Source organism: Oryza sativa, chromosome 10 (assembly GCF_034140825.1).
Source record: "Oryza sativa Japonica Group chromosome 10, ASM3414082v1".
Taxonomy (NCBI): domain Eukaryota; kingdom Viridiplantae; phylum Streptophyta; class Magnoliopsida; order Poales; family Poaceae; genus Oryza; species Oryza sativa.
This window is the reverse complement of record NC_089044.1, coordinates 2,593,802-2,605,735: the sequence shown is the minus strand read 5'-3', so window position 1 is coordinate 2,605,735 and position 11,934 is coordinate 2,593,802. Positions and strand designations below refer to the sequence as shown.

Below are 11,934 nucleotides of genomic sequence, written 5' to 3'. Positions count from 1 at the left end.
GAGAGAGGGAGGAGGAAGTAGGAAGGATTGACATGTGGGCCCACTTTTTTTTTTTTTTGGTGTGAATGACTAATGGGTCCCATGCATATATTTTAATTCTATTGCCCCGTAAGTGCCACGTCAACGCCACGTGGACCGAAGACTCGGTCAATATCGCCACATAGGCGCCATGTCAGCGAAACCACCCCAAAACCGCCGAGGAAGTCAAATTGCACCGGTTTTGCAAGTTCGGGGTGTCGAGATTTCTGGTATTGTAGTTGAGGGATACGATTTAGATTCGGTGGTCAGTTGAGGAAGTCAAAGTGATCTTATTCCCCTCCTAATTCCCCAAGCTGCCAACCAACCCAGCGGCAGCCGGCGGGCCGATGGAAAAGCTGGTGATGAGACGCGAGCGGCGGCGGAGCGAGCTGTTGTAACGCAAGCGGTGGCGCGAGTGAGGTCGGCGGCAGTATCCTCCGTCGTCGCCTCGTTGGGAGCGGTCGCGTCTCACGGTCAGGCCGCCGCTAGCTGGGATTTGAGGTGCGTATTTTGACTGAATTACATATGGCTATTTCATCCACGAACCATATGGAATGAGATGTGAGGTGTTATATATGATGCATGTTTAAGAACAACGGTTCAAATTAAATTTGTGTGTACTTTGCTTGCTATTGTTCCCCTTTGACATGTCGGATAATAGTACTTGTTAATCACGGATCAAAAGGAATACTAGCGGTAGCAAATTACTGTTACTGCTTATAACATACAGACTGCTATAACTAGTGTTCCAAATGCTAACAGAAGTTCAGATAACAATTACACCAAACATGAGAAACTTAATTGATCGATACTAGTAGAACAAGTAGTGCTGAAAAGATCTTGTGAGCTAATTTACTTCATTCCTCATAAATCTTCTGTGTCAAGCTTTGGTGGTTTCCCATGGCTGTCTTGAAAGTGACAACTTATATGTTTCCTTTGAGCTGCTTCCAAGCCATTTTAAGCATCACCAGTTGTTCGGCTACTTCTCTCATTTCTGGTCGTTCATCTATATTATCACTTAAACACTTCATTGCTAGAATGCCAATTGCTTCAAGGGTGGCCATGTTTTCCTCAGCAGTGATCTCATTGTCAAACATAATCCTCCCACTGTTTTCTTTCTCATAACAATTGACATACTCGACAACAAGACTGCATTTCTTACTATCTAAAATTCGTTTCCTGGTGATGAGTTCCAAGAGAACAACTCCAAAACTATAGATATCACTCTTCCGTGTGAAAAGTCCGGTTTGAATGTACCTTCGGTCTATGTAATTGATGTCAGCTGCCACAACCCATGTGCTATCTTCTCCTATCTGTGATGATCCAAAACCTGAGATTTTAGGCACAATGTTGTCATCAAAAAGTATATGGGTTGTTTTGACATCTCCATGTAGTATGGGTTTGGATCTACTGTGCATATATGCCAGTCCTTCTGCCGACCCAACAGCAATATCTAGACGTAAATCTAGTGGGAAAGGAAAATTGCTAGTACCATGGAGTATGTCGTAGAGGCTCCCTTTGTTAGCAAATTCATAAACCAATATTACAGCATCCAGCTTACAGCAGAAACCCAACAGTTGGATAATGTTCTTATGGATCAGTTCGGGAAGGTTCAGCTCTTTACCACATCGATCCTCTTCATGTTCAGTTCCTTTTATGTATGTCTTCACTGCCACCTTTCTATAATTCTCAAGAATTCCTAGGTAGACATTACCAAATGCACCTCTACCAATAATTGTTGAATTGTTATTTGTTATTACTTTTATTTCACGTGCTGTGAACATTCTTTTTCCACTAATATACAGAGGGGTTCCTTTCTTTCTAGATTTGTACATGTTCCGGTTGAAAATGCCTGCCATCTTAGGGAACGCCATCAAACTGGAGCTGACATTGTTTGTACCTTGCTGGCTTTGTTCTTTATCTTCATTCTGTGTTTCAGGAAAGAGGTGCCAACCAAAATTTTCTAGTGGAGCAGGTTGTCTCAAACAGAATTTCCTAAGCATCCGAAGGTGCCCAGCCAGGTCGCACATATCCGGACGTCTATGAATGTCCTCTGTTAGGCATTCCTGTAGTAATTTTCCAATCTCCACTAAAACCTTCATGTTGCTCTCATTGCAAATTTTGGGATCAAGCAATTCAGTCACCCCCTTTCCTTCAGCAAGAGCTTGAGCCAGACTTGCCGCCTTTTTCTTGGTGATAAGCTCCTGAAGAACTATTCCAAAACTATAAACATCACTTTTGGAGGTGAGACGTCCCTCCCGACAATACAGGGGATCCACGTAACCTATACTCCCTATACACTTAACAGTATGAGTTTTGTCTGTCGAGAGAAGTCTCGATATTCCAAAATCTGTTATTTTTGCATTAAAATTGTCATCCAGCAGAATATTGGAAGGCTTTACATCACCATGTAGAACAGGGCTGCACATAGAATGTAAATACCCTAGAGCATCTGCACACTCTATAGCAATATCCAATCTTATGTCCAATGAATCAAGGCTATTCTTGTCATGAAGATGGTAATCAAGGTCCCTATTAGGCACATACTCCATGACCATCATTGGAGCATTTTTCTCGATGCAGTAGCCAATTAGCCTGACTACATTTTTATGGTTGATTTGACTGTGAACACGTACTTCTTGGGCAAACATTTCTTCAGAATCCATTTTAATATACTTCTTCACTGCAACGAAATGGTTATCATCAAGAACTCCCTTGTAAACTTTTCCGAATCCACCATTTCCAAGATTGGTGTTGTAGTCACTGGTAATTCTTTTTATATCTTCTTCTGTGAAAGGCTTTATATTAGAAATGTTCTCCTCTATCCATTGTGCCCTTTCAATATACTCTTTGTGCTTGCTTTCTGAAAGATCCATAATTATACAATATGATCGTTCTTGCTTCAAATAAATTGATGATGGCCTGGTCACATGATAAGTATAAGTTAAATATCAATTTAAATGCATTGTTAGATTTTTTTTTACCACACATGTGCATAGTATAAAAAATATATGGCTATATTCCAAAGGTAATTGTCCCTAAAAAGCAGAGTTGCAACAGACCTTAACTTGAACTGCTGACAGCTTATAAAACAAAAAGCATAACCTAAATTAAATTTTCAACAATCTCATGAAAATCGATGTCGTTTCTTATATGCATGTGACAAGAAAAATGGTTTATGTTTGATACGAGCCTGACTTCATTTGACCTAATATATTTTGCAGAATACAATCGCCTTCAGCTCTATTTTGCGCCGCAAGTTTTAGGATAAATTTGTATGCCTTTGAACTTTTGGATTCAGGGTGAAGATTTGTTGTGTCCATTATGTTATGCCGTCTTTCCCTGTTTGGGACACCTTTTAATTATACGAGGATTTAGGCCCTGTTTGATTCAGTTTAGAATTATTATAATCTAAATTATTAGGAGTAAGCTGAAACAAACAAGTAGATTATTATGCTAGATTATTATAATCTATAAGCCAGATTACTAAAATACAATAATCTCCTCTAGAAGAGCTTTTTTCAGATTATTGAGTGGCTAAAGACCCACTAGCCTTAGATGCATCTAATAATCTAGAGAAACAAACAACTCGTAGCTTATTTTATGTCAGCTTATTATAATCCAGCTTAGAGTAATCTGATTTAATAATCTAGATTACAATAATCTCAAGCTGAAACAAACAGGACCTTAGTTGTGTGCGAGTCTAACTTCCAGTAAAATTCATCCAATTACCAAAACAGATACAGATTGGGATAGAAGATCCAAACAGCACCAGTCGACGTTTATGCAAGCTCTATGACCATCTTGGTGGTATAATGGTATACTATAAAATTATAAGTGGTATTTTTTTTTCGCCGAGAAGGCTGAAGGAGGCCATCCGAGTACATTAAAAAGGAATAAAGTTTACAAGAAAAAACTCGACAGAAGCTGTCGAGGACGGAGGTGCATCAAAATGCACAACCAAAGCCACATGCTAACCACACAGACACAACCCATTGAGAGAAGAACCTAGCACCGAAACGACCCCCGCTATGCGTGACCGATCGCCGCCGGGCCAACGACAAAACAACAAAGACGAGACTCTGAAAAACGATGCCCCCATGGAGGTCACGACATCAAAGACGCCGCCATCGCCCATCTAAGGAACATGTGGTTTTCACCTAGTGAAACTCACCAAGGGAGAGGGGTATCATTGCCAACGCCCCCAAGGAGGTTACGACGCCCAAAGGCGTCACCGCTGCCAGCCCGATGAACCATCAGGCGAGGCTTTCGCCCAGAACCCATGCAACCTTGCTTGAAGTTCGTCGCCCATCAACTCAGGAACCATCTCGCAAGCAGATTAGCACGAGGCCTCCACCGCACCACGTCGGCACCCCTCCACCGGCCGACCACCACACTTGCTGCAGAGAGCTGCCGCCACCCCTAGGAACTGGCCCAGGCCTCCTCCGTCCCACCATCTGCCGGCCTCCTTGCTAGTTTTGGCCGAAAGAGAACCCGGAACTAGACAGCGTCGTGATGGCGATCTGAGCTTCCCTCGCTAACCGGCTGCCGCCTCAATCCAACATAGAAACTCCCCACATAGAAGGGGAGGAGCTCCAGGAAGGGCAAGGGTGCAGATCGACAACGAGGAAGACGACCCACCGCTGCCAGCTCCCTTAGCACTGCCATTGCTCCCTTTGCGCCCTGCCTCAAGGCCTACGACCGCCATCTCCACCTCGAACGCCACCACCGCTGCACCAGATGGTCAGACCGCGGCCTCCGGGCGAACCATCCCAACACCGCCGTCCAAACCGCCCAGGCCACGCCGCACCGACCATAGCCTTCTGGCCGCGCCCTCCGAGAGGGCCGCCGCCATATCCGCGCAGGTTGCGCTGCGCCAACCCCAGGCCATCGCCCGGCTGCTGAGCTGGTCGCGCCCTTCGGGAGGGCCGCCGCCACCATCCGCCCAGGCAACGCCACGCTACGCAGCCCCGCACAGGCCCGTGACGCCCCTCGGCCGCCCGCGCCGGCTTGAGCCGGGCGTGGGGCGACCAGATCTGGCCACGGGGCACCGGATCCTCTGCCACCGTTCGCCCAAAACCACACCACGCTGGTCCCTGGGCCGCCGTTCCGTGTTGGCCCACAACGCCCCACAGCCGCCCGCGCGCCGCCGCCAAGACCTGGCCGTCGCGCGGGCCCTATCCAGACAAGGGGCGACCAGATTCAGCCACAAAGGTGCCGGATCCACCGCCTCCCCGAGCCGCCCCGCCGTCTTCACCTCCGGCCGTGGTTGTGGGCGTCGTCGGCTTAACTCTGTCCTCCTCGCGCCAAGGAAGAAGTCGCCTAAGTGGAGGGCCTCGCCGCCGCCTTCCCGGCTCACCACTGACGAGCTCCGGCAGCGGCGAGGTGGAGAGAGGGGCGGGGCTGTGGTGGTGTGGGCGGCATCTTTGAGTTTCACTCTGCTAGTAGTAATTGGGGGAAAAAAGGAGGGTCCAGGATGGATAAAAAAATTGAGTTTCACTCTGCTAGTAGTATACAAGCTTCTGATCGGCATCTTTGATGCAAGAACTAGCCAAACAGATCTAATCCAAGAACTCGTTGAACAGATCTCACCTTGTTGTTTATTGACAACAAATTCTTGTAACATAATACTAGTGAACAACAGTAGAGAAAACCTAGACAGACGAACTAGCTAGTATATATGAATACAGTTAATTTCTCTCTTGAGAAACGCTCACCAGTGGCCGGCTGGTGTGGAGGCGGCGTCGATGGCGTAGGAGGAGACGGACACTGGCACCGGCGGAGGGAGGGGGGAGGCGACTGGCGTAGTCAACCGAGCATTACTATTCCACACAAGGGAGGTGAATTTATCCAGATATTTGATGGACCTTGTACTACTTTTCTAGCTAGTGACATGCAATGCAAGGCACCACGCATAGAAAATCCAAATTAACAGTCACCGGAGCAGTAATTGACAAGTGACACTGCCTCAAGCACTCAAATGTTCTCGGAAGATAACAAAAGCAAAAATATATATAAAAAAAACTTTAACACGATACTAACCCAGGAGAAAAAAGTGGACCAAGTCATCACTGTCTAATAATCCCTATGGGCACTGCATAAACCGCTGACTCTCAACAAGAATGAGAAAAATAGCCAAAACAATCTTAGTTAATTCCTACAAGTCCACTCCGTAGAATGTCTATATTTTGATCCACATGAACCAGCATATCGCCGCTCAGCAGGCAGCAGCAAAAGTTACATTAGCATCACACTTGTGTTGAGTTTATAACGAAAATTCTCAGTGTTGTATCCTTTCAGTTTATAACAAGAACTCATGTAGCAAAGCAGTCATTTGAAAAGAAGTGAACAATAATATACTTCCTCTGTCCCACAATACTTATCTTTCTAGCATTTAAATATTGTCCCAAAATAGTTGTCACTTTGGAGTACTACTTGTTACATCAACCACTTTCAATTCAAATTTCTTCCCATTCTACAACCAACCACCCTCCTACATCCAACTATACATTATTTATTAAAGGATATTATAGTATTTTTCTCCTAACATTAGTACATGCTAAACAACCTAGAACGACAAATATTATGGGACGGAGGAAGTAAGAACAGTTAATTCCTAATGATATTATAGTATTTTTCTCCTAACATTAGTACATGCTAAACAACCTAAAATGACAAATATTATAGGACGGAGGAAGTAAGAACAGTTAATTCCTGATGATATTATAGTATTTTTCTCCTAATATTAGTACATGCTAAACAACCTAAACGACAAATATTATGGGACGGAGGAAGTAAGAACAGTTAATTCCTAATGGGACACTTCAGACAACAATAAATGGATGAAAGGAAGCAGATTTAAGCATCCAAATGCATCGATTTTGAGTTAGGAACTGTTATTGGATGAAGGAATTAGAATTAAGCATCCAAACGCATCAATTTTGAGTTACCGACTTGGCATGGTGTTAAATAGTAGAGATAGAGAAATGCACATTGTATTGAAACTCGGGGGCCAGTATATATAGGAGATACATGGGGTAGAGATAAGAAAAGATTACAGATATGAAAGAAGTCCACACAAATCAACCATATCCTAACATATACTCTAACTTCCCCTGCAGTCCAAGCGTAAACAGCGCGGAGGCTTAGACTAAAGAAAAACTAGCAAAAGTGCTCAACATGGATGATAGCCCTTTTATGCCGTAATCGATGTAGCCAAATCAAAGGACGCGAGGGAGCCGTGGTCTCGATGAAGCCATGCATAGAATACCCATGGTCGATGTAGCCGAAGTTATTAGATTTAGCCATCCAAACATAGTCAGCTTATGAGTTACTAACTTGCCTTTACAATGTTTCATGGGTTCCTTGCTACTTTACAAACTTCTGTATCTCAGGATGAGAAAATATATTCATTATAAAGCTCCCCCCCCCCTTTCTCTATCGCTGGCACGTACTAGACGATCGTGATCAAATAAGTCTTTGGATCGGGATGATATAATAAACTAAGTTTAGAGATCTCGATGAACAATTTACTATTTACAAGCTCAAACCTACTTACGGACTGTTGATGCGATTTACTCATTTTTGAATTATAGAATTGCACAGATTGACACTTCAGATTAATGCATCGGGATCTAAACAACCACTGTCACTGTCCAGAAAAGAACACGTTCACTTCATATCAACACACACGTTACCCTTTATGAAACGGCACTCCCACTGAAGAAAAAGGCCTCTGAAGAAAACAGCAAAAAGGCTCCATCTTAAACAAGTCGCTTCATAAGAGTATACGAACAAGGGCTAATTAAAGAAAAAGTGTGCTATCCCCAGTATTGAGTATTTGCCATGATGGAGATATACCATCGTAAACGTCGACTTTAGAGCTTGTGGATAGGAGCAATAAGCAAGCAAGTAGGATCAACAGAACAAAAATTAACGATACTAACCAGCCGTAATTAAAAAGCAGATGCTATTGTATTAATTAATGGAATCAGCCACTCTAACAATCCCTACTGGCATTACATGAACGACACTCTCAACAGGAATCAATGAGCAAAGCAGCCAAAACATATTGTTAAGTCCTACAAGTCTACTCTTTAGAATGTCTAAACTTTGATACACATGAACCAGCGTCATATGCCATAGCAGGAGTATTTTGGAAGCAGTTTCATCTTAGCAACCGGTGGCAGACAAATTTGAAAAATCAAACAATTTTATCAGCAAAGATCTCAAATTTACAGCTTATTATGTCAGACAGTAAATACATTAACATCACCATTGTGGTGAGTTTATTAACAGAAGCAATCATTCAGAAAAGAAATGAACAATAGAAGAACAATTGATTTTGGCTGGGATACTTCAGACAACAGTCACTGGATGAAAGGAAGTAGATTTAAGCATCCTAAATTCCAAATGCGTCGATTTGAATTATCAGCTACTACTGGGATGAAAATAATTAGATTTAGGCATCCAAACTCATCAATTTTAAGTATTTACATTGTTTTATGGGTTTCGGTTGGTAGTTTACAAATGCTTGTATCTCAGGATGAGAAAATACTCACTCAAAAGATCGTAACTTTGATACCATAGCAACATAAGTTACACACTCTGGAATACATGAGCTAAAGTAGATTGTTCTACCACTGGCTTATGCAGAAGACGATGAACTATCTGCATCATAGAAACTTGCGATCGGATACACGGCATATATAGGACGGGAGTCGGGGGAGTCCAAGAACTCGTCCATTTTGCAAAGCTCCTTGAACCGCAATGACTCAAGATTGACCATGAAGATCCTGGTGGACGACGCGACGAACAGCTCATTGTAATCCTGCGAAAACCCCAGCACCTTGGTCGGATTGACACACTCCCCCGCGCTCAGATGAAGAAGATTGTCGAGGTAGATCGGTTCGAGCGGCAGCCACCCGGGGAGGCCGTCGAAATCGATCATCCACTGCCATATCTGCATGCAGGATCTTGACATGACAATGAGCCCAAGCTCTGTCCCCTCTTGGAGAGTAATCGGGTAGAGGCCATCATGATCTTCATGGATATGCGTCGGCACATACACCACGGAGAGGCTGTGGTTCACCAAATTGAACTCGAGGATGTTGTTGTCGTAGCCGAAGAGCATCCAGTAGAGGAAATCCCCAATCTGGATGCATCTGCACCCAAGCGAGATGCAATTCCCCACTGGGGTTTCGGCAGCATGGTCTCCCCAATCTCCGGTCTCCGACGAGTAGACGAAGGCGAAGGCGGTGGACCTGTCGGTGCCGACGAGGACCACCTTGAAGGGGTTGGACTTGCAGTTGTCGCCGTGGACGTGGTCACCGGCGGCGGTGGTGGCGGCGCAGATCACCGTGGCCTGGAAGAAGACCCCCTTTAGGGCATCGAGCTGCGGCGGGGGGGAGAGGTGGATGAGGTCGCCGGAGACGGGGTCCCAGATGAGGATCTGGCGGCAGCCGAGGCCGCTCTTCCAGTTGAGGAGGAGGAGGCGGCCATGGCGGCAGCCGTGGTAGTACCAGTTGCCGCCGAGCTCGGTGTCGTCGTGGAGGCGGATGGAGAAGCGCTCGGGCGGGACGCGGTCGGGGGCGTCGAGGGTGGCGCGGAAGAGGGGCTCCCGGCCGCGCGGGTTGACGAAGAAGCCGAGCAGCGGCGGCTCGCCGTGGTGGGCGCGGTAGCGGCGGAGGAACCCCGGCTCGGCGGCGATGCGGCGCCACCGCCTGCAGACTGCGCCGGCGCGGATGAGCTGGGTCGGCAGCGGCGGGACGCGGAGGAGGATCTCGCGGAGCACGTCGTCGCTCAGCGGCATCTCGTCCATCTCCGGCGGCATCTCGTCCGTCTCCGGCGGCGGCGGCGGCGGCGGCGGCGTGGTGTGGCTTATCATCTCGGCGGCGCGGCTAATCTTGACCGTTGGATTTGGCGAGTGTACGGAAACAAAGTAATCTGTGGAGAGGCTGTACTAGGAATTGGTTTTATTTATAGCGATCGGACGGCTCAGAGACCGCCACGGAGTCGGGTTGGAAACGGTAATTATGTCTGACACGAACTCGGATTAAAAACTGGATTAGAATTAGTAATTGGCCTATTGGGCTTTCAGCCCACCGCCCCCATCTGGGCCGGCTCACGAAGGAAGGAGAGGAACGAGACCGACGCGGATGACACATGCGGCCATACGGACAAGAGGTACGTGAGGTAAAATAGCGTCATGGTTTGAAAGTGTATCTCTTGTTCTTCTCTTCCCATTTTTTTCTAATTATTATTATCTTCATTTACACTTTTATAAATATATGCTTTGTGATTTGTTGCATTCGTACACATCCGAAAATGCTTCGTTTAAGACGTCCGGACGAGCTCAAAATATCGGACGCTTATTCTAATCCAATGGCCTGTTCACTTTAATGTCATTTTCAACCATATTATTTTTTAGCAAAGTTGCTAAAAAAATATCTACGTTTAGTTTCTTGCTAAATTTGGTCAAAACAATAAGAAATCCTATCAAAATTTTAGCAATATTGCCATCTTGCCAAAATTTTGGTATTGCCAAAACTTCGTAAGGTTTATTTTGGCTACAATCTGAACAGGCCCCAAATCTCTCAGCCACCTCCTCCACCACACATTCCCTTTCATTCTTTCTTCTCTCCTCAAAGTCTCTCTCTTCTCAAAGCCTCTACACAGGAGAGTTGCAAGCCATGGCGAGGCATCGTCTCCGATGGCCGCACGGCGGCTTCGACAATGGAGCAAGGTGACGCGTGATAGGAAAGAGGTGCTCGACCTCGCCGGAGGCCACATGGCGACGGCAGGGCAAGGCGGTGCGTGGTAGGGAGGAGGCAATGGACCTCGTCAGCGGCCACACGGCGGGATATACAGCGCAGTATTGAGGAGGAGGTGCTGGACCTCGCTGGTAGCCACACGGCGGTGGGGTGTAGACAACGTAGGATTGGGCAGGAGGCGCTGAACCTCACCGGCGGCCACACAGCAGCGGCAACAATGTGGCAGAGGTGCTAGATTTGGCTGTTGGTGAGAACTGGACAGCGCGGCTGGTCTTAGGTGAGGTCGCCCACCTCGTGCCGCTATTCTTCTCCCAAAAGCATCAGTTACTTGGTTCTAGCAGCTATGGGTAGAAGAAGAAGACGAATGTGGGTTCATTGCATTGGAGTTTTAGTGATGTTTTAGCATATTGTTTCATTTTGTTGCACTTTATTGTATTAAGGTGTTTCATTTTGTTTTGATTCAGTGTTGCATTTTACTGATTCTTTGTGTTGCAACCAGCCTATTTCAAATTTTGCATTTGATTGAAACAATTTTGTTCAAGTAATGAAACATTTTTCCTCGGTCGATGAAACATCTGAAACATTTTTCATCGAGTGGTGCAACATGTGAAACACTTTGTGATAATACAGTGCAACACCATCTGATCTTTTGCAATAGATCGGACGTCTGATTTGTAGCAGCCTCCGTACACATCGCTTAAGAAATTGCCCGGTTAATCCTACCATAAGTGTGTTCAGCAAAAAAAAAGATGTCCATTATTAGCATAACTAGGAAAATGGCCCGCGCATTCGCGCGGGCATGTGTCGTAGGCTATGTTAATTTGAACATATGCTATATACAATTTCTCCATAAATTGTTTCCATCAGCATTGCTTTTATAATTTTCTAACCTAGCTATTAGTTAGCTTTATAGCAAATAATATTTAATTAATCCCTACAAGTAATTATTTATAATCTTCTTCATCATCTAAAAAAAAAGAAGGTAGACTTATTTTATGTTAGAAACATGTATACCAAATTAAGTGTCATGTCAAAAGTAAGGTGTTTTTTAATTGAATATAGGTTATCATTGTTTATTGACGGATGAATTGATGTGATATGAGGCTCCCCTAAATGCATGTGTTTATATAGTCTAATATAATTA

At 45.2% G+C, this 11,934-nt stretch overlaps 1 protein-coding gene and 1 non-coding gene across 2 annotated transcripts; both read right to left on the bottom strand.

Moving 5' to 3' along the window:
- Positions 1-666: 666 nt before the first annotated feature.
- Positions 667-5,839, bottom strand: LOC4348090 (uncharacterized). The gene is made up of 3 exons (XR_010737213.1): positions 5,736-5,839; positions 1,511-2,940; positions 667-1,348 (listed from the first exon to the last, which is right to left on the bottom strand). It is a non-coding gene; the product is annotated as an uncharacterized protein (transcript).
- A 2,733-nt stretch (positions 5,840-8,572) lies between these two features.
- Positions 8,573-9,967, bottom strand: LOC136351136 (uncharacterized). The gene has a single exon (XM_066305033.1). The coding sequence runs from the start codon at positions 9,902-9,904 to the stop codon at positions 8,666-8,668; it is 1,239 nt and encodes a 412-aa protein (XP_066161130.1). The 5' UTR covers positions 9,905-9,967; the 3' UTR covers positions 8,573-8,665.
- Between the last annotated feature and the right edge of the window lie 1,967 nt (positions 9,968-11,934).

What these genes read in the sequence shown, in the direction of transcription:
- LOC136351136 (XM_066305033.1), bottom strand. Translation starts at nt 9,904, where the DNA reads ATGATAAGCCACACCACGCCGCCGCCGCCGCCGCCGCCGCCGGAGACG.